General features: G+C 41.6%; 1 protein-coding gene across 3 annotated transcripts in view; it reads left to right on the forward strand.

Moving 5' to 3' along the window:
• CSMD3 (CUB and Sushi multiple domains 3) overlaps positions 1-22,332 on the forward strand; it is a 568,382-nt gene extending 546,050 nt beyond the window's left edge. For all 3 annotated transcript variants that reach the window (XM_083450329.1, XM_083450330.1, XM_083450331.1), the window contains 6 exons: positions 1,302-1,367; positions 10,061-10,219; positions 12,845-12,957; positions 15,038-15,125; positions 18,298-18,433; positions 20,066-22,332. In XM_083450329.1, the coding sequence (XP_083306455.1) occupies positions 1,302-1,367; positions 10,061-10,219; positions 12,845-12,957; positions 15,038-15,125; positions 18,298-18,433; positions 20,066-20,225 (722 nt within the window). In that variant the 3' untranslated portion in view covers positions 20,226-22,332. The remainder of the gene's footprint in view (positions 1-1,301; positions 1,368-10,060; positions 10,220-12,844; positions 12,958-15,037; positions 15,126-18,297; positions 18,434-20,065) is intronic.
• Positions 22,333-22,595: the final 263 nt, after the last annotated feature.

The raw sequence follows: 22,595 nt of genomic DNA on the forward strand, positions 1-22,595 counted from the left end.
CAACAAGTGGTGTCCAGAGTAGCCCTCCATATTCTTTCAACACACACACACACACACACAGAGAGAGAGAGAGAGAGAGGGAGAGAACTTTCAAATAAATTAGTGTTGAAAGTATTTCCTTTAAAAAACAACAACAATATCCACAATTCCACCAATCTCAAATGCCTGGTAGCTAGACTTTACAGCTTCTTACACATCAATTAAGGTTCAGAGGAGGAAAATTTCCCCCTGTTGGGTTCTTCATATCAGGAAGCGTGAAGAGCTAGGAGGCTGCAGGGAGCTGGAGAAATGATTAATGGAAAAGAAAGCACACTCACTGCCCATAACCAACACACTATGATAAGGTCAGCTGAACTCCACACCATCCCAAATCTTGAAGTAATGCTAAAGTAATTTGCAAATGAAGCAGAAGAGCAAATGCCTCTTCCATGGGGGGGGGGGATCTTTGAGAAATCTGGGGCATTGGCTTCAGCAGATCACTAACTAAAATAGGGGTTCTTTTGTGGGGGGACTATATATATGGATGCATTGTAGGAATTGGCGCCTCTGAGTACATACATGCAGCTGCTGCAATTTAAGTAAGTGCATCTACCCTTATTTTAAAGTCATGTGAATCACAGAAACGCCCCCCCCCCATTTCATCATGCAATTGATTCTTCTACAAATCCCCAATGGCAGCCCCATGAATTTCTGCAGGTGAATGTGTAGGTACTGCCAGACAATATTCATCAAGCTGTAACATCCAGTAACTTACTGATATTTGATCCCACACAAGGCCAGAGCTGCAGCCAAAGCTTCAACCAGCTGTAAACCACTATCAGTGCACGGCACTCCTGCAAAAGGAGCTGTGTAAAATGCAATGCTGAGACAAGGTAGGAGGCCTCCAAAAGAGTTTTCAGCAACTTCATAACAATGCAATTCATATTTAGGGAAAGACATGATGATCAGTTAAAATAATGTGTTGCTTTTGTAACGCACATACAGCCTACGCTATATTTGGACTGAAATCTATGGAAGTAATCTTGATTCATAGAACCCCTGGGAATTGTGATAGAACTATTGAGTGTAAGACAGTCTGCATCTGTGTTGCAAGATGATGTCAGTTGAACTGAGCTCCCACCAGATTTGTCTTTCGGATTTATGTTGGTTTCCAGTATAGATACGTGAGAAATGTCTCGCCTCTTTGCTTATTTGCAATTTAATGACATTGGTATTTCATCTTTGATATATTTGTGTCTATTTCTACATTTAATGTATCACAACCAGCATAGATGTAATAATAACTTATTCTTTATCAACAGCTGGTTCAAAAATATTGGTGAAAGACCCTAGGCCAGCTTTGGGGACACCAAGTCCTAAATTAAATGGTGAGTAACTTACTTACTTACTTACTTACTTACTTTATTTATTTATTTATTTATTAATAAATAAAAATCCTTACTGACTAGGCAGTTCAGAAACAGAACAGAAAAGATTTGCACAACATATTAGCATTGCAGCTTATGAGGACGTTAGCTTGCTGTTGATATTTCATTGCTGAATAAGCACGAGACAAAAACATGAGATATTTTGTCAAAAAGGAATGATGCAGTGTCGGAATAATTCTGTTTTTGCTCTTCACATAAATGGCAGCCTCCCAGTTTAATAGGATGTGTTCAGCTACCATTCATCTATCTTTTCCATGATGTGGTGCTGCATGGGTTGCAAAGTCATTTCTCAGCTGCCTCAAAACAACAGTGCTCTTCAGAACTGATATACATAAGATCTGTTGATAGCAGAACTCGTACTACTTTCAAACTATTCCATTGATAAATCAGCAGCTGAATTTGTCCATAGTATGTATCAATATCGTACTGCCACAGTGTGAACATTAAGGAGAGGGAAGATAGTATTTTGGAAGAATCAGGCTTAGGGTCTCCTTCCACCTCCCCCACCCCCGCTTCAATCCATTCAAATGTTACTGCATTAAACCTAAATTCAGATAAAAAGTCTCCTTGTTTCTTCCTTTTGGGAAAACAGTCTCATTATCCACTGTTGTCAAATGTGATCCTGCAATACATGTTTGCAAACTTTAGTAGTGTTGAAGGCAATTAAGTTAAGGAATAAAATCCACTCCTCTATTCCAGGGTTTTTCCATATGTGCATTTTTGCAAATTTCTAGGACATGATGTATGCTTTCTCGATATAGTAAAAAAAAAAAAAAGGAAAATGTATATAGCATATGGATTATAAAGACAATTTTTGAAGCTTTATTGAACTACTGCTACAAAGCTTTCAGTAAAAGGGAAAATTCAGTAAAAGAAGAAATCAGTGGATGGCAGTTCCTGCAACTCCCTTTCAAGCCCAGCTGTGTCCTTACCTGCCCAAAACCTGATGTCATGTATGATGCCAGATGAAGAGCAGGTCGCCATGGGTTTGGCCAAATGGTATTGCAGGCCAAATGTGAAGATGCAACAGGCCTAATTAAGCCCATGTGCCAGAAGGGCCCAGGAGCCATGGGCCCAGGAGCAGTGAGTCCACCGGTGGCAGGGGCCTAGATATGAGAGAGGCAGTAAAACACAGGACAAACATACTGACTTTTGATTAGAGGCCTCTGAGAACTGGGTTTACTTGAAATGAGAATCCTGAATCCAACGGCAAAACCTACCCAGAGGTAAAGGGGTAAAGGGACCCCTGACCATTAGGTCCAGTTGTGACTGACTCTGGAGTTGCAGCACTCATATCGCTTTATTGGCCAAGGGAGCCAGCGTACAGCTTCCGGGTCATGTGGCCAGCATGACTAAGCCACTTCTGGTGAACCAGAGCAGCGCACGGAAACGCTGTTTACCTTCCCGCCAGAGCGGTACCTATTGATCTACTTGCACTTTGACGTGCTTTCGAACTGCTCGGTTGGCAGGAGCAGGGACCGACAACGGGAGCTCACCCTGTCGTGGGGAATCGAACCACTGACCTTCTGATCGGCAAGTCCTAGGCTCTGTGGTTTAACCCACAGCGCCACCTGCGTCCCACCCAGAGGTAGTGGGAGACTAATTGGCTTGGGTATAATTGGTGGAGACCTTATAGGGCCCCTAACCTATAGGGGTTGAGGAACACAATGAGTTATTTGTAAGGATGGAGGTATTGGCATCCTTACATGGGGAGCTCTGGGAGCCTTGAATGTCTTGTTGCATGAGGTGTGAGGATGAGGCCCGAGGCAGTTCTTGCATTCATGTGTGACTCTGCAGTGTCCTCTGGCATGATCCCTGGTTGCATTCCCAGCATACCCTATGATTGCATTTGGGTGTCAGCTTAGCCAATTTAGTTGGTTTGGCCTTTTTCTCAATGTTTGGGCCAACTAGCTCCAACCCCATGTCTGTGTTTTTCAAGTCCCACCTAGACCAAGAGGTGGTAGAAGCACTCTTTGGAACCTATCATATTCCATGTTAGGCATGTTACCTGTCATGGCCTGCATTTCCAGAATGACATGGAGTTAATTAAAAAGGTGCTAGTCCCTCTGCTAGTCCCTCTCTGGGGTAAGCCACACGGCTGACTGAGCATTTAGGAGTGGTATATTACAGGGCTATAAGTAGCCTAGCAGTGGGCTGAGCCAAGCTGCAAGGGAAAGTTGAGCTGTCTTTCCTCACTTCTGTTATAGAGATCAGAGTCTGAGGGTTGCTTCTCACATTGCCTGATCCAGAAAGGTGAATCCATGTAATAAATGCCTTTCATGCAGATCACATAATGAAGGACAAATAAGCCTTAACAAGGGGAAATTGGTGCCCAAAGAGCAGCAGATCAGAGCAGGGGACAGTGCCTGCAACACGCCCCCAGGTACTATCAGAGGTAGTGAGGTTGGAGCATCAATTTTACATCAAAATATGTAACCATTCATTGTTACCCTAGACTCAATTACATTATAAGATGTCTCTACACAATGAATAGTGCATCTGTATCTCATTCTGTCTCTCTCTCACACATGCATGCACACAAAATCTTCATTTGTGTATATGACCTAGCCAACAGCAAGCATCTTTAAATACCATGTAAGCATGAACTCAAGTCACCTACGGAAATCAGAGGAAACTAAAAGTAGTTAACATTGTCTTTACAAAATTGAGAAGGGTTAATTATACATTTTGATTGCCCAGTTGGCAGGGTCACTACTGCTCAGCTTGATGAATTATGTACATATAACATATAATGCAATAACCTGTCATTTAGCTAGCGTTTTTGGTCCAAGTATTGACAACCGGAAGCATTAGATAGCAATTGAAGAAATCAAGGAAGACAGAAGCTCAAAACAATGATGGGACATGTGGGAGCTAGACATTGCTAACAGCTGTATGGCTTCACACACAAACCTGTGCATTTATTTATCTTGTCTGTGTATATGGAGTGCAATGCTTATTGCCACCAGTTGTGATACAGTGTTCTTTCATCAGTGTTGCTACCATAAATTAATCATAAGTGTGAGGATGGCAAATAGAGCAAATGGGATGGGATGGTGTAGGGAGGACAAAATGTGCTGTTGACCTGTAACACCTCCTGGATATATCTTAGAAAGACGAATCGCTGAGAATGATCATCTGCTGAAAAACTGAAGGATAGGAAATTGATTCACAGAATAATAGGATTGTAGTGTTGGAAGGGACCCTCAAGGGTTATCTAGTCTGCGATGGCTCCTCCCCCTTTGTGGAATGCTCTCCCCAGAGAATCTTGCCTGGTGCTTTCATTATGTGTCTTTAGGCACCAGGTGAAAATACAGTCGTACCTTTGTTTTCAAACAGCTTAGTTCTCAAACGTTTTGGCTCCTGAATGCCGCAAACCCGGAAGTGAGTGTTCTGGTTTGCGAACTATTTTTGGAAGCCGAACGTCTGGCGGAGTTTCCTGCAGCCAATCAGAAGCTGCACTTTAGTTTCCGAACGTTTTGGAAGTTGAACGGACTTCCGGAACGGATTCCGTTCGACTTCCGAGGTACAACTGTACTCCTCTTTTGGGACTATCCCCCCCCCATGATAGTTTTATTATTATTATTATTATTATTATTATTATTATTATTATTATTATGCTTTGTAAATTATGTTTCTAATGTTGTACACTGCCCTGAGATCTTTGGATAAAGGGTGGTATGTAAACTGAAATCATCGTCATTACCATCATCATCATCATCCAACCTGCTGCAATGCAGGAATTCAGGATTCCTGATAGCTTTTAAGAGCCACCAGATGTTGAAGAAAGTGACCATTCGTGTATGTATGTGTATGTGCTTGTGAAAATGACTGTACTTGAGTGAGCTGGAGGGAAAGCTCAGAGTTTGCTGAAGAGGAGGCAGCTAAATTTGCAGGGCCGTTTTCTGGCAACATCTGGTGTACTATGGTGGTTTGGTTGTGTTGTACAAATGCCTCTTTATTTCCACTTATAATTTACTTAGGCACATATATTTTTAATCTACCTTACATTTCTGCCATTCCAAAGAGCCCTGGTTCCTTCCCACAGAATGCTTTTTCCTCAGAGGGAGCATTCTGGATTTAATTACAGATTTTTAAAGCCCAAATCAACTAAATTTGGACATACATACTTAAAAATGAAGTGAAGTACCCTCATTGAAGTCAAACATAAAATATGTAACATTGTTTTACTGGATCTCTTTAGATTTTTATTTTTCTTATTCTGCATAGTTATTGGTGTGACCCCAATGATTTTTTAATGCTTCACAGTCCTGAGATTCTTCATCTTCAAATCCAAGTGTGAGATTATATTCTCCTGTTGAAATTTAAAATCCTACCTTAGTGAAATGAGTGAATCCATTGATTCTGCTTTGCATTAGAGCTTAGCTCAACATTCTGCACCTCCATCTATAATAATCAACATTCATTTATTCCAAAAGGATTCCTTGGTAAGCTTTAAGAAATGACTAGAATGCACTTTAAAAAGCCTTACTTAAGGAACATTTGTGTGTGGTATACCCCAAAGAGTAAGTTAAAAACCATTATGAAGTTTTAACTCTGTTCTAAGTGGTCCTAAATAATTCACATACTTTAAATACAGCAAAGTTGAAAACCTATGGACACCTAGAATCCTTGGAATAAGTTGCATTGAAGGGAGCCTTGGCCAGAAAGTATATATATTGTTATGAGATGGGGTGGTGGTGGTGGTGCTAGGCTGTATGCGTGCTTGAGCCCCTTCTAATTCCTGGATGCAGCACAGATTCAATTCCTGGAATGGCCAGGCTAGCTTCCTGGTGAGATAATGGTCCTCTAAGTATGGGCCATTAAAGTAACAAAGGAAGTGGCTCTGTGCCAGACAGAAAATGGATAGATGGATGCTGCTGCCCCCCTCCTTGAACTCGCTGGTAGTTAGAAAGACAAAGGCAGAGTTAGGAGCTCAGTGATGTGAAGCTGGCAGGCTGAAGGCTAGGGAGCTGGGAGACAGAGCTATGCCTGATTTCTATTCAAGCAGCCTTGGGGGCTGCTGAAAACCTGTATGTCCTGAGCTCATGCCAGGTAGCACATATATCATCATCTCCCAGTTGGCATGAGAAGACTCTGTCTGTTTTTGTTTTGTATAATGTATTTGTCGTAGTGTTTAAAATGTAAACCACATTGTATGCCTTGGCAGGAAGGTGAAGTATAAATCCCATGAATAAGTGAGTAAGTATAGGATCGCAACATAACTTGTGTAAAAGCTGAATTCAGAAAGACTTGCTTCAAGGAAAGCAGGAACAGGTTGGGATGCACCTGATTTTAAAAAAACTAGCTTTTAAGTTTTAAAATACAGGATCATAAGCTCAGTTGGTTAGAGCACGTTGCTGTTAAGACAAAGGTTGCAGGTTCGATCTCCGTATGGGACACCTGCATATTTCTGCATTGTAGGGAGTTGGACTACATCATGGGTAGGCAAACTAAGGCCCGGGGGCTGGATCTGGCCCAATCACCTTCTAAATCTGGCCCACGGATGGTCCGGGAATTAGCATGTTTTTACATGAGTAGAATGTGTCCTTTTATTTAAAATGCATCCCTGGGTTATTTGTGGGGCATAGGAATTTGTTCATTTCCCCCCCTTCAAAATATAGTCCAGCCCCCCACAAGGTCTGAAGGACAGTGGACCAGCCTCCCGCTGAAAAAGTTTGCTGACCCCTGGACTACATGATCCTCAGTGTCCCTTCCAACTCTATGATTCTAAGTAGTGAGCTAGCACTGAGATCAGGATGCTATATGAGATTATGAAATAAGCTCCATGAGCTAGGGATTGCTTCAGTCAACATTTTAATGCAGACCTACCTTATTCAGACTTCCTAAGCTATGCATGAACTGAAACACAGCTAACCCTTCAAAACTGGCCCTTCTCCAAATTTTGCAGTGCTGTTCTCCAACCCACAAAAGGGTGCACAAAAATGTGTACATTGCAGGAACATATGTGTAACAATGCATATAATAGTGAAAATAACATCGTATATGGGGAAATTGCTTGTAAAACCTAGGAGAAATTTGTGGAGCAAACTGGACATGGAGGAAGGGGTCGGTTTTCTTCATTTGCACAAATAACCCCATGGTCTTGGGATAAGCCAACAAGTGCAAAGTCAGCCGGGACCGTTGCTATGGCAACATCCCAGTGCCATTTATATAAGTGATTAAGGCATGTCAGCTCATTAGAGTCTTGAGAAGTGAGCCGGAGTCTGTGTTACATCTTCAGTTGCTGGGGCAACAGAAATTTGTGATTCGAGGACCCACCACCCGCTTGAGGATAAGAAAGACACATGGACACGGTATATTATGTTAATGGGCTAAAAAAGGCCACAACTTTATTGATTACAGCATGTGGGAGGTATTGGCTTAGGCATTGGATAAAACAACAGAGCGTGACTCCACCCCCTCAGGGAGGGGTGAGTCTATCAAGGGTTAACCACCAGTGGGAGGAGCCTGTTGATGCAAATACAACTAAAAGCTCCCCCTGATGTCACCGGGGGTCATGCCATGGCCCTAGCCCCCAGCAAGGGCATCGGACAGGATTCCTTTACCGGAACACCTATAAAATGGAGGGGTAGGCAATGGCCACACCCTGCCCTCCAACACACAACCATATTCCAATGCCTAACTGCCAATACCCAAAAGTTGTGACGATTTGCTACAAGGTAGGCGAAAAACCAAGTGGCCAGTGTCAATTTGCCAGTTGGATAAAAATTCCTACCAGGCCCCTTGGCCAACCAAGGTGACCAACCACAGGTCCATAGCAATGTCAAGAACCAAGCAATGAACTAAGGGAGGGTGGGTGGGTGATCTGACCAGAAGCATGTCAGCTCATTAGAGTCTTGAGAAGTGAGTCGGAGTCTGTGTTACATCTTCAATTGCTGGGGCAACAGAAATACTTCGTACTTCGTATATCTGTATGTGCATAGCTTACAGCTGTGAGTATATATCAACATACAAAACTGTATTACTGAAGCCTTTATCTTCTGCAACAGTAAACTATTTGGACCTTAAGCTGCCTCTGTGTGGTGACTGGAACTGGGGGCAACTTCCCCTGCATGGGTTTCTTACCACAGATTCCTAACAAAATCTGCACTGAAATCATGACAAGTTTTAAGGAAGTGAAAGTGGTAGTATAATTAGAAGAACAATTCGCCAGCTGGTGTCAGGAACGTGCCCCCCCCCCCCCCGAGTGCAGCAGAAGAGTCAGCCTCAGAAACTGAGCTAAGCGAGCAAGGGGCCGACTCTGCAAATGAGAGCTGTCTGTCAGGGTTTAGAGAGGACAGCCCGGCCCCCCTCCTTCCCAAGGAAGACATGGTTAACTACCAAGGAGAGGAAGAGTTGGAAGTTGGCCAAAGCCTTGCCAGGCAACCAGCAGAGTCTGAGGCTGTGTCTTCTGGAGAAGAGACAGGCCAGCCAATCAGTCCCAGAACGAGGAGACTGGAGAAGCTGAGAGAACAACAGAAAGGAAGGAGAAGAAAGTGGAATTTTGGCAGCCTTCCTGTTGGGGGAGGGACGATGCGTCAGACTGAGCAACTACTGTTAATGAGAGCATGCGGAATGCCATGCTCTGGATGTGTTTTTCTTGTGTGTGTGTCTGGATGTGTTTTTCTTGTAAATAAACTTACATAAAACTGGGGGGTGGGGGGAATGAATCACTGGTTAGACTGGAAAAAAATGAGAAACTGAAATTGACATGTTTAGCAACCCTACCACGAGTTTAATACTCACTCAATCTTCCAAAAACATATATGTTATTTAAAGGTATAGCATCAAAAGTATACTCATTCGTGTTCCTTTTGTAATACATGCAAAGGAAAATCAGTTAAGCAGTCAATGTGGCTACTGATCAGTGATCTATGTGGTATTTAGTATGTCCTTTCAGGTGAGACATAAATGCTCAGAATAGCTCTCTGTGGATGTTGGACATATGGAATCCCGTGGAATCGTATTTTGGCTTCTAAAAGTTCTCCTTTAATTTCTTCCCACATGTTAATAATTCTTTGATTTGTGAATAATTAATTGAGAAGCAATGCTCTCTTCTCGTCTTTATGGTTTCTGTGAAGCCCCATATATGACCTGAGCACGCACATGTCACAACTCTTGCACCCTACTAGGACAGGGGTGTCTCTGCAGCTACATTTGGTAATGGGATTTCACACTGTTAAAGAAATGGAATATGTCTGGGAACTACCTAGAGCAAATTTTGGGTGGGGGCCCTGCTGGGGAGAGGAATGATTTCTGATGAATAGATTCTGTTAGTAGAATGGCACCAGCTGGATTTCATCCTCTCTATATGATTTGTCTACATGCAGGCATAAAAAGTTGGTTAAAATCTTGTCTTTTGACTGCATCATTTCAATATGCACGTAATGTTATTATTTTTCCATTAGGACAGGTGCAGTTAAGGCTAGCTCACAGATGCTTTCTCAAGCACCATTGCTGTGCATTATGTATATATGGGCTAGGTTCCGTGACGATCATAAATATAATTTCCAATAACAAAAAAATAATTGAAGAGGAGAGAATGAGCATCTATTCTCATTTTAACCTGAGCTATTGCAATCCAAATATGGCTATGTTCATTAACATTTTGGATGTTTTCCCCGCTACAGTTCCTGATGATGTGTTTGCCCAGAATTATATATGGAAAGGCTCCTACAATTACAAAGGCAAAAAGCAACCCATGACCTTGACAGTTACAAATTTCAATGCAACGTCAGGAAGAGTGAATGCAACACTCACCAACACCAACATGGAGCTGCTACTTTCAGGTAAGGCCATGGAAATAAGCAATGGCCTCATATTTCTCAATCCAGACCCCGCTTGCGAATTTAGTGAAGCTTACTTTTGAGTAGGCGCATACAGGAGTGTGCTATCGAGTATGGCTGAACCGTACCCAATGTTTTTCAAAACAAAATAACAATAAATAAATAAAATGTCCTTTATGGAGTGATATAGAGGAAGAGAGACAATTATATTAGTCAATGAGTTGCTTCAGATTATATTTTGTGTTTTTGAAACGATAATAGAACACACAGCGGTTCCAGTCACGTGGAAGTTAGGATGGCCTGATTTGGCTCTACCTTGATAACAGAGATCCTCTTGTGGTCACATCCCTGTCTGTTGGATGTTAGTAGGGACTGAGCCATTATTGGGGCAATCTCTGCCCTGTGGAACTCCATGCTAGTAGCATTTTGGCAGGAACTGCCCGGCGTTCATTCAGATGTATTCTGAAAACTGCATTGTTTGCTTTTTAAAAAAAAACTAGCTAGTATTGACATTAATTATTTAAAGTATATTTTTATTGATGCTTTCTTAATTTTATTATGATTTTTGTATGTTGTATACACCACCTAGATATACTTTTATGAAGCACAGTCTATAAACATTTCAGTCAATCAATAAATATATGTGGGTAGCTGCTCACATATAGGTTTTTTACTACGCAGACATCTCTGCCAATCCAGTGCTATGCAGAATGCAAGGTTTGTGCTAGAGGTGCTGTCCTCCTCCCCTGCTCTTATATGTGGAGAATGACAGAATAGGGCTGATATTAATGTAAATTTGCAGGGAGCAACTGTGGCTGGCTCCTTATAAGAGTCCATTTACTCCTAGCCATCCTTGCTAGAGTCTGCAGTAGCGCTCCATCATAATTTGCCAGGCAAAGTAATCCAAGGAATTTATCAGAGAAGATAATTCATTCATCATGCTAAAACCTGTCAGTTTAACTTCAGCTTTTAATATTTTCCTGAGCCCAGTAATTCTTTGGCAGCGAAAGGAGACATCTGGCAATAGCTGGGTGTGTGCTGCCTCTTGGCTGATCAGGCTTAGACACGGATAATAATTTAAACCATCGGAACACAATGTAGACTTAAGGCCTGACTAACTTTTCACATTGATTTCAGTGGGACATAAAATGTACCTTAACTTAATCTGGATTCTGCCCAGAGTGTATTCTCTGTCACTCATTGCCCAAACTTCTGCTAGCCTTTGGATAATAGAGCAGAGGGAAAGAGCAACAAGGAGAGGGAGAATCAGGGCAGGTTTGTCCTGGTTTCTGCCCAGACCACAATGATAGATGTTCTTTCTTGAGATCTTTACTGAGGCAGAGAACAGATGGTGAGTGTACAAATGGTCATAGCATTGGGGAGAAGCTGTCTGCTCCCAGAGATGGGAGTGCTGCTGGTGAACAGGCTGTGCACGTCCCCCAGTACCAGCAATGAGCTAGTTCCCTCTCCAAATTCCATTGTTGTGTTGCATGCCTTGGCACCCGAGCCACAAAGTTCCCAGGAGAACAATAAATCACACTGATTTATTTTGGTTTATAGGTTCAAATAGGCCACAGCTTTATTGGTTACAGATGGGAGTGGTTTGGCTGAGGCATTGGGGTGAAGCCAGTCTTGACCCTTGCCTGCCTGCAGCGAGTCCATGGAAGGGTAAACTACAGATAGGGGGTACCCTATAACTTACATCAGATAGTGGCATCACCCCAAGGGTCTGTGTCATGGCCCTAGCCCATGCCCAGGCTTCAGACAGTATTCACACCCCGGATCCCTTTAACAGGATACCCTTATTGAGGAGGGGCAGGTGAAGACAACAACCTCCCCTCCAACCAAACGAAGGCTTACCCAATGCCTAATCTCACAAACGTTGTGATGATTGCTACTAGGTAGGCAAAAACCAAATGGCCGGTGCCAATTTGCCAAGGGGGAAAAAATTCCTACCTGGCCCCAACAACATGGCGACCAACAACTGCCATAGCAAGGTCGTATCAGAACAAAGCATGAGAAAAGGGTGGGTGGGTAGGGGTATCCGACAAAGAGGCAAGGAAGAGGGAGCTGGCCGGCTACACTGAGATTAAATGGCCCGTAGCCACAACCCACCCTGGCAGCAGATTGCCTGGGGCTGCCCCCAGCACAGATGACGCTGCTAGCCATGATGCCGGAAAACTGAGGTTTGGTTGACTGGTGAAGAGACTTCCTTTCCCTAGCAAGAAAAAGGGGAGCCCTCTAATGAGTGGGGGAAGTGAACACCTACAGCCTCAGTTTCCTAATATCAGTCCCCTCCCCATCATCATCCTTGTTCCTTGCTGTCATCTTCCTCCTTTGTCTGCATTTCGGTCTGCTGGTCCTCTGCTGAGCCCAGCAATCCCTCAGGACTCTTGACAGGGATGAATAGATAGATAGCCAACATTCCACACTGCTAATCTGAATGTGTAATTACTCTAACAGATATTTTTTCTAGTCCATTGTTAACTATCTGAGCAAAATGTAAATCGTTGACCTTCACACCTTGCCTGTGTGATTGTAAGGACTTTCTGTGGGAAACTTAAAGGTATTTTTCTTAGCTCAAATTACTTACAAGTGGCACAGATCAACTACTTTTATATTTTACAGGGGTGTATAAAAGCCAAGAAGCCCGTTTAATGCTCCATATCTATCTCATTAAAGCACCATCCCATACTTCTGTGAACAAACTGAAGGAGGAAAAATGGGCTATGGATGGCTTTGTGAGTATAGTTCCAGCAAAATCCAATACTTTCTTAATAGGAAATGATGGCTTGTGCATGAGACCAGAAAAAAGACATTTTAGAAATGAAAGTTTAATTAGCAATGCTGAAAAATGGGATCATACAGACGGATGCTGACAGGGCAAGAACAAACGTTGGTGCTAGAATGTAGTGGCATTCTGAAAGGTCTGGGGAAATGCCACTGACTGGTTTCAAAGGTAGAATCATTCTTAAATAGTACTTACAGTTTGAGCAGGCACTTGTTCGTTTCTTTGAAAAACACGTCTGCATCAACACTTTATTGTAAGATCATGAGATGCTTTCCTATTCATTTGCTTTGCATTTTTACACTGAAAGTAAGCTGCTTGATCCATAGCAGCCCGATGGACTAAGTGGTTTGTAGGAATACAGACCGATCCTGTTGCCTGGAACTTAACTTCGGGAAGGGCATAAGGCACAACGAAAATTAGGCATTGTGTTGCATGAGAGTCATGGGCCAGAATCAGCAATAGCATCACAGTCTGTGGTGGCAGAAGATGTCAGAAGTGTTGTATGGAGTGCAGTGATGCTTCATGGGACCCTTGAGGAAGCCACCTTATATCAAGTCGGATAATTGGTCCATTTACTTCAGTATTGGCATCACTAACTGGCAGTGACTTTCCAGCTGTCGGGAGCACAAATTGTTCCTTCTACAATGGGTGAAATATATTCTATCTATTAGGACAAAACCTAGATTTGTTACAATGGCAACACTCTGGTTCAGTATGGACAGCAAGCAAAAACCTGCATCTTCTAGTTTTTTCAATCTGAAATCAACATGGCCGCATTTCTAGGTATACATTAGCACAGGAAAATTCATAGGTTTTTTTTTTTTTAGCAGCAGTGTAGCTAAGCTAAGCAAAGGTGTAATACCATGGTTTTCCTGCCCCTATTCTAGTAGGGCTGAGGACCCAAAACAATGGATTCATGTTACACAAAAAAGGGAGATTCCGACTAAATGTTGGGAAGAACTTTCTGACTATAAAAGCTGTTACAACAGTGGAACAGACTCCCTCAGACTGGAACTTCTGGCATCTTTTTATATTACAAAGGGTAGGGGGGCAATTTGGCACTGGGACAGAGAGGCTCTATACATTTGCACCTGCACTGATTCCCGAACTTTAATCTTTGGTAAATGGAACCAGTTCTTCCCTATCAATTATGGGGAACATGTGGCCCTCCAGATGTTGTTGGACTCCATCAGACCCAGCCAGTATGGCCAATGGCCAAGGCTTAGGAGAGTTTAGCTATATCTGGTGGGCCACACATTCTCCATCCCTTTAAGGAATGGCCTGGGTGGGTGAGACTAAAAACCAGATCACATGAAGACATCAGCGAGCAGCTGTCACTGAAAAGCAGGCAGTTACAATGCTAGCAGTGTACAATGAAAGCGATTGTATAGCTGCTGTTGTGCACTACTCTGTGCACAGTGGATTGCAATGGATGTTACTGGATTGCAATGGATGTAAAAGCCAATGATGGCTTACAAATGTGGCATGCTGAAGTCTAACCTATGTCTGCTGCTGTAACTGGTGCAAAAGTCATTGCCCATGGCAGTTATGCACCACCAGGTCCTTTTCCATCATCGAGCACCTGTTGACACCTACTTAAATCCCTTTTAGTAATAACTGTGCACTAGGTGCTTTGAAAGATAACCATGTGTGTGTACTAAAATCAATTTTAGATAACACATTGACTAGTTTTTTGTGGGGGCTTTAGATAATTTATTTATAACTTGTTGGTGGCAGTTCTTTGTGACAAATGTACATAGCAACCACACACTGAAATAAATATTTTTTCCCTAGTCTCTTTTACTGATAGTAATCTCAGATTTTAATAAAATAACAACACATTTTAAGGCAATTCAGACACAAAGATTTATAACGGCCCACATATTCTCTTAGCTCAACTACCTCCTGCTTGGAAAATCTATTTCCAAGGAGCTGAATGGTTTAAGTGCCCAAACCTAATCTCCTTCTTAATGTTTAACCAATGTATGTATATCCACTTTACTTCTCTTCTTTTTAAAAAATCCCTTTAGGTTTCCGCCGAGCCTGATGGTGCTACCTATGTTTTTCAAGGATTTATCCAGGGTAAAGATTATGGGCAATTTGGACTTCAAAGGCTAGGTAACTAGTATGCATTAATATTGCGATTCTTTAAAACCTGGGCAATCATTTGTAATTCTTGTGTGAAGGGAGGAGCGGGACCCCAGGTTTCATGGATCAATTGGCTCTGTGTGCATAAGGCTGCATGATCGAGAACCCCGTAAAAATCCATGTTCCCTGATTTCAGGGTGAGAATGTGCATGTCGGCATTTACATGTTTGTAGATTCTATGCACGGGACGCGGGTGGCGTTGTGGGTTAAAGCCTCAGCGCCTAGGGCTTGCCGATCGAAAGGTTGGCAGTTCGAATCCCCGCGGCGGGGTGCGCTCCCAGCGCCTGCCAACCTAGCAGTTCGAAAGCACTCTCGGGTGCAAGTAGATAAATAGGGACCGCTTACTAGCGGGAAGGTAAACAGCGTTTCCGTGTGCGGCTCTGGCTCGCCAGAGCAGCGATGTCACGCTGGCCACGTGACCCGGAAGTGTCTCCGGACAGCGCCGGCCCCCGGCCTCTTGAGTGAGATGGGCGCACAACCCTAGAGTCTGTCAAGACTGGCCCGTATGGGCAGGGGTACCTTTACCTTTACCTTTAGATTCTATGCACACATAGCCTATCGACATGTGGAGTCTGGTGGTGGGGAATGGTGGCAAGGTCCTGGTCTCCCCTTTGCGCATTGACTACACAGGGATTCCGAATGACTTTATATGGCTCTAGTTCCGTTGTTTCTCGATAAAAAATGATTGCATCTGCTGGAGTGCTGAAATATGACTTTAAATTATGCGAATGAAGCATTCTAAATATAGCTAATACTGGGTATGTCTACAGTCACCTTAGTACATGGCCACAGGAAGCTTGGACTATGCTGATTTTAACTGCTGCCAGCCTCTGGTGTGTACATGTGCAGATTTTAGTCCTGGGCGCATCATCTTTACAAATCATTCTAATTTTGGTTAGAGATAGCATGCCAACAAAGGCCTAGATAAGTGGTTCACCATAGGATATGGACAGCTAAAGTAAAGAAACTGTTCCCCACCCTTCATCCCACATTGTCTCCATGCACTAAGTTGGTTGGGAGAGGGGGCCCTGAACAACTTAGGACCAGGATATCTAAGGGACTTCCCTACCTGACAACTGCTCTCCTCAGATAGGGCACTTCTGACAATAGCATATGCCCCAGAGGTATGCCTAGCTTATACAATAAACTAGACCTTTAGTGTTGCACCTCCAGCTCTCTGGAATCAATTTCCAGCCAAAATCGGACAGACACCTTGGGTGATGATCTTCATGCACCCACTGAAGACATTTTGTTTAGGAAGGCTTTCCTTAAGGCCATGGTGGCCATACTTGGCCCTCCAGATGTTTTGAGACTACAACTCCCATCATCCCTAGCTAGCAGAACCAGTGGTCAGGAATGGTGGGAACTGGAGTCCCAAAACATCTGGAGGGCCGAGTTTGGCCACCACTGCCTTAAGGTGTAACCCAGTCATTTACGGAAGAGCATCATTGTATTTGTTGAAATTGTTGTCGTTTTTAGAGTTTGCATTGATGGTTTTATTGCTTTAGTTTGTTGAGCTGATTTCATTATCTTTAGGGGGTTGCGTTTCTGTGGTTTGTTCTGTTTTAACCATGTGTACATCAATGGCTTCTTGCTGCAACAGAGTGTATAACTTTGCAGAGTAAATAAGTAAATTTCTCATATTTAAAAATGATATTCTCATCAAAGGGTACCACAGCATCTAAATCACATCTAGCTGTGTTGGATCAGCATCCAGTTTCTAAAAGTTGCTTAACCGAACATTTTTACCTGAAATCCAAGTTTGCATTTGAAACCTGGCATTGATTGATGGCCCTTTTTAAATTTTTGAGGTGCAAAGGGGAAGGTAATATTGCAACTAGCCAATATCCTACAAACAGCCTCTGAATTAGTGTATTTTAAAGTATTGTGGCTTAACATGCAGATATCCTGATTTCTTGGTATCACTTTTGAGGAGGACTGGAGAAGTGGGGAGTTTGAAATTCATACATGTTGCTTTTTGCTCTACGCCTGTTGCTTTGTTTGCCTATCTTTTCTTCCAAATTTTGTGCCCCTAACAAAATATTACTACATGAATCCATGATCATATAAAAAAGACAAAAATGTTAGGTAACTAAGAGAAAATATTAAGCTGTTAATTATTGCAGCCCATCTTTAGAGTACTGCAATGTTTCTTCCTTTAGACAGAAGCTGGCATATCATTAAATGTAGAATTCCGTTTAGACCAACCTGTGCAGTTTTACAAGAGGAATTAGTTGCTGTAATCCCTTTTAAGTAGCTTGGTCACTTTCTACTATGATAGTTTTATCTGGAGGCGAAAATATGTTCTTATAGTTCCTAGGGACAATCAATTTCTCATTTTTATTGTCAATATAAAGGGGATGAATAACTTCTCAAATATAAGCTGAGGCAATTTATTTAGTCTTGTAAATATTAAAGAAATGGGTTGGACAGCTCTCTATCCTAAAGATATTTCTACACCAGCTTGTTTGTATCTGATCCAACCTTAAAAAGGAAGGAGGAAAAACAGTGAGACATTCCTTACCCACTTCCGTTTTATTTGTATCCTGCCCTCCACTGTCAGAGCTGGGCTCAGAGCGGCTAACATTATATTGATAACACAATATACATAAAAACAAGCAAGCAATCGATTAAAATGCACGCCCAAAATTAATTTGATTAACTTATAATTAAAAATAAACAAAACAAATGGCAGTCCTCAGGTTAAATTGAAAGCGGTTGATTCTCACCAGGACCAGCTGTTTCCATTGATATTATAAGGACTTGTGAATGGGCTGGGAAACCTTCATGCTTGTTCTTATACAAAGAGAAAATGAGTTGGACTAAACCCTGGCCAAATTCCTAGAGGAACAGCTCCATCTGGCAGGCCCTGCAAAAAGATGTCAAATCTGGTCTCTTGTGAGAGTGTGTTCCACTAGGCCAGGGCCACAACCGAAAAGGCCATGGCTCTGGTCGAGGCCAGTCTGACCTCCCTGGGGCCCAGGATCTTCAGGGTGTTGTTATTAGCAGACCGTAGCTGTAGAACTCACAACCATCAACTTCTCTAGTTTTTACTGTTTTACTCCATGGTAGAGTGAATTTTTGGAATGAGAAGGATGACAGTGGGTAACAGAAATAATTGTGCCTCTGTTTTTCCTTCCAGGACTCAACATGACTGAAGGTTCAAATTCGTCAAATCAACCACATGGTACAAACAGCAGTTCAGTGGCTATTGCTATTCTTGTGCCTTTCTTTGCCCTTATATTAGCAGGATTTGGGTTTTACCTTTATAAACAAAGGTGAGTATGAATGTAAACTCTCTCTTTGTGTGTGTGTTTGCTGTATGAAGTTTAGAGCTGGATGTTTAAGGCAGATTCCACTATGTAGGTCTCAGTGCTTACCTGGAAGAAGGGAAGGTGAGCAAGAGATGTGTTAATAGGGCAATTCCACTCTACATGCTTTTAGTTTAATGGTCCTAAGCTGGGCGTTCATTATTTCTTCTTCCCATTTCAAGACATGCCCCCAGTCTACTGTTCTCTAACACATAACAATGGGGAGAGGAAAATGCTGCCCCCTTTAGCTGTTTAACAGCTCTTATCATCAGTAAATGCTTCCTGATGTTTAGTCAGACTCTCCTTTCTTGTAACTTGAAGCCATTGGTCCAAATCCTACCTTCCGGAGCAGGAGAAAACAAGCTTGCTCCATCTTCCATGTGACAGCCCTTTAGATATTTGAAGACGACTCTCGTATCTCCTCTCAGTTTCCTCTTATTCAGGCTAAACATACCCAATTCCCTCAACTGTTCCTCATACATTTCTTGTTGTCAATGTCATTAAACTGTGGTGCCTGAAATTGGACACAGTACTGGCCTGACCAAGGTGGAATAGAGTGGTTCTATTGTGTTCCTTGATTGTGACACAATACTTCTGTTGATGCAGCCTAGAATAGCTTTAGATTTTTTTTGCTGATGTATCACTGTTGACTCATTTTAAGCTTGTGGTCTACTAAGATCCACTACATCCACAGCATTCCCCACCAAGCTTGTAACACTGTTAAAAAAAGAAATGAGATTCATCTGGCATGCCTTGTTCTTGAGAAACCCATGCTGGGTCTTAGTAATCAAAGCATCCTTTTCTAAATGCTTAAAGACCAGCTGTTCAGTTATCTGTTCTAGGGCCTTTAATGGTATTGACAACACAAATCTTTGTGATGAGACCCAGTTTCAAAACCTTAGTATTCCTACCCAACCAGAAAAAGAGGCCTTGAGGAAATCAAAGGCAATAGCAATATTTGCCCTGGATGGCTTTGGCCCATCTTCACTATTATCATTAAATTGAATTATTTAGTGCCTGTAGGCCCCATTATTCTATTCAAGATAAATTAAGAGCTCTCTTGAAAAACATTCAGTCTAGTGCATGCATATACTAACCTCATTTAAGAACTGTCAGGGATGCTTGATAGGCAAGGTTATTGTCTTACATTATACCTTTACTTGCTCTGCTTAAATTGTTGTTGTAAATTATTCTCTCGAAGAGAGGAACAAGGTTATTCAAATTTCTCGGCAACTCAGGACAGAGCAATAAAATGGGGATGTTGTGTACTTCACATATTGCCTATATTTTGCTTTTGACATTTACAGTATTGTGACTCATATTTCTTGTATAATTTATCTTACATCCCACATAGTTTACCAGCTTGTAAGTGCTTAGAAAAGTCCTATGCCCGTTATATTTTATTATGGAGAGTTGCTCCACAGTTGTCATTGACAATTTACTCATTATCAAGTTATGCTGACAATTGTACACTTCTTTCAGACACCCAGTCTGTTGCCCTCTGTTGAATTTACACCTTGCCTCGAAAAAAAAGCAAGTTATAAATTCTTTCATTACACAAATAATTTTGTTTTCTTTATTGTCTGCCTTCCTCAACAGAACTGCACCTAAAACACAGTATACAGGATGCTCTGTACATGAAAATAACAATGGGCAAGCTGCTTTTGAAAACCCCATGTATGACACGAATGCAAAATCCGTCGAGGGGAAGGCTGTACGATTCGATCCCAACTTGAACACAGTCTGCACAATGGTATAACATTGCGACGGCTTGACTTCAGAGATGTGAAAATTGAAACACAACACCACAGTGCACACATCGTTCACTGGTGTAAAACAAAAACAAAAATGAAATTAAAGCACACTTTTCAGGATTTCCGGGGTCACCTTCTCCTGAGGACGAGACAGAGAGACAAGAGAGGATTTCTTTTTTTCCTTTTCTTTTTTCTTTCATAAACTGAAAAAAAAAAACTATATTGACTTCATGGTTACCGTGGAGTGTTTTACAGAAAATGTGCTGCACTCTAGGAGTGCTTACTCACAGTTTATTTGCTTTTTTTAAAAAAGGAGATTATTCTAAAAAAAATAAAATTAAAAAATAAATAAAACATATTTGCATATATTGGAGGAGCATCCACTATCAGTACTTCTGTGCTTTATAAACTATGCTAGAGGGAACTGGGTTTAAAAGAACAAAACAAATGATATATGGTAGAAATTAAGAGTTATATTTACAGGAAGGAGCAAGAGTCATGAGCTACATCATTCCCTCAACAGTTAGAATTGGGTCCCATTCTCTCAATTGTACTTCCCTTTAAAGAACATCACACGGCTCACACCCTGTACCTTTGAATTTCTAAGATTATGTCACGGCCATTAATCGGCTTGAGCTTGCTAGTGCAACCTATTATTTCTGTGCCACGGTGGGATAATTAAGTGTCACGTTCTCAGGTTCTTTTGTTTCATGAATTTAAATTCCTTGCTCCATTTCTGCCTTCATTGTTCTTCATGCTAACATCTCCTGCTACAGCGGGCTACAAGGAGCTGCTGCATTTTTCTTCCTCTTCACAGGTTGACATTTCCTTTCCCAGCAGCCACCAATCCGACAGCAGTATAAAAAGAGTTGGGACACACTGTACTACTTAACAATCTAGGATCCGTAATGCTGCAGTACTCTTCGTTTCAGAGGACAATTTGTGAAAATATCCAATTAACACGCCTTTTGCCCTAGCAATCCCAGTTTCTCTTTTTTTGAAATTTTCACACAAGACGAACAACAGATTACAACACTGCACACCTAAATGATAAAGGATATTAAGCATTAAAATTCAGATCCTTTGAAATTGTGAGTTTCAGCAGTGTTACAGGTCCTGCTTCCACTCTGTGTTAAATGCTAAACACAGGCCAGTAAATCTGCAGTGACTACAAGATGCACTTTGATCCATTAATGTCTTTATCGCTTTGATGCACCAAAGGAGCAATCTTGTTCTCTGGGTCTTCCCAATATAGGAGGGCACAATGATGTGCATGGATCTGTCCTCTCATTGAAAATAAAGGGAAATCCTACAAGAGCAGAACCCACATGTCTGCAATGGGACCTTCATATGGAATAGTTCCATTCTGTTGATTGGGATTATTTTGCGGTACATTATTTTTTTCATTGTAGTATGCTGTGCCAATAAATAATGTATTTGGGCGGGTGTATACTAAAAGCGTTGCCAAAGCCGTGCCAGGCATTTCTATGTCTTCAAATGGTTATGCCAGCACAAATGTTTTAAATACAGATAATGTAAAACAATTCACATAGCAAAAATACTGGGATTGAAATTGGCTCTGTAGATTTCCGTTTGTGTGATTCCAATTTCCTTGTGACCATTAATTTGCAGCACACAGGTAGAAGTTTCCTACTGAATTCAACAGGTTTTGGTTTTAAGTCCCAATGAATCCTGCCTCGTTCTAATTTGGGAAGTTTGTGTTTGTTTTGGAATATAAATCAGTATTCATGTTTGCGAGACAAATCCTATTCAGTTACGATTTGTTTTGTTGCAACAGTGCAATGTAAATAAGGGTACAGGAAGCAAAATAATCAGTTCCTTCAAATCCTACTTTCTTCTAAGTTGGGTTCAAGTCATCACAGGCCTATTTCACTCTCATAGAAGGAATGCAATTTTTGTTTTGATTATAGTTTTGTAACTGAATTATGAAATGACAGTCTGAGTAATTCCCATGTCATAGTTCATTGTCTTCCTTTTATAGCATGAAACCATTTGGGAGTCATCAATGCTGTACATTAGCTGGTGTTAATTATTTGGTACTATTGTCTCTTCCCAGACATGAATAACTCTGTGAAAAATCAAAGTTTTTTTTTTTAAAAAAATCAACATTATAGAGAGTGCCTACCAAAAACAAACAAACCATTTCCCCTCCCCTCCTGCCCCAAATCCATCATTGTACCCCGGATTGCTGCTTGAATTTCTATGGTGTTTGATGAATTTCTTATAAACCATTTTACAGCCTTTTTGTTTTCAGAATTCATACAGTTTTGTCCAGAAACTGTCTTCTACTAAAAGAATGCCATTTTTATATTTTATACCATCACTTTGTTATTTATTCTTGTTTATTCAAATGA

Source organism: Podarcis tiliguerta, assembly GCF_965153285.1.
Source record: "Podarcis tiliguerta genome assembly, chromosome: 7".
NCBI classification, from domain to species: domain Eukaryota; kingdom Metazoa; phylum Chordata; class Lepidosauria; order Squamata; family Lacertidae; genus Podarcis; species Podarcis tiliguerta.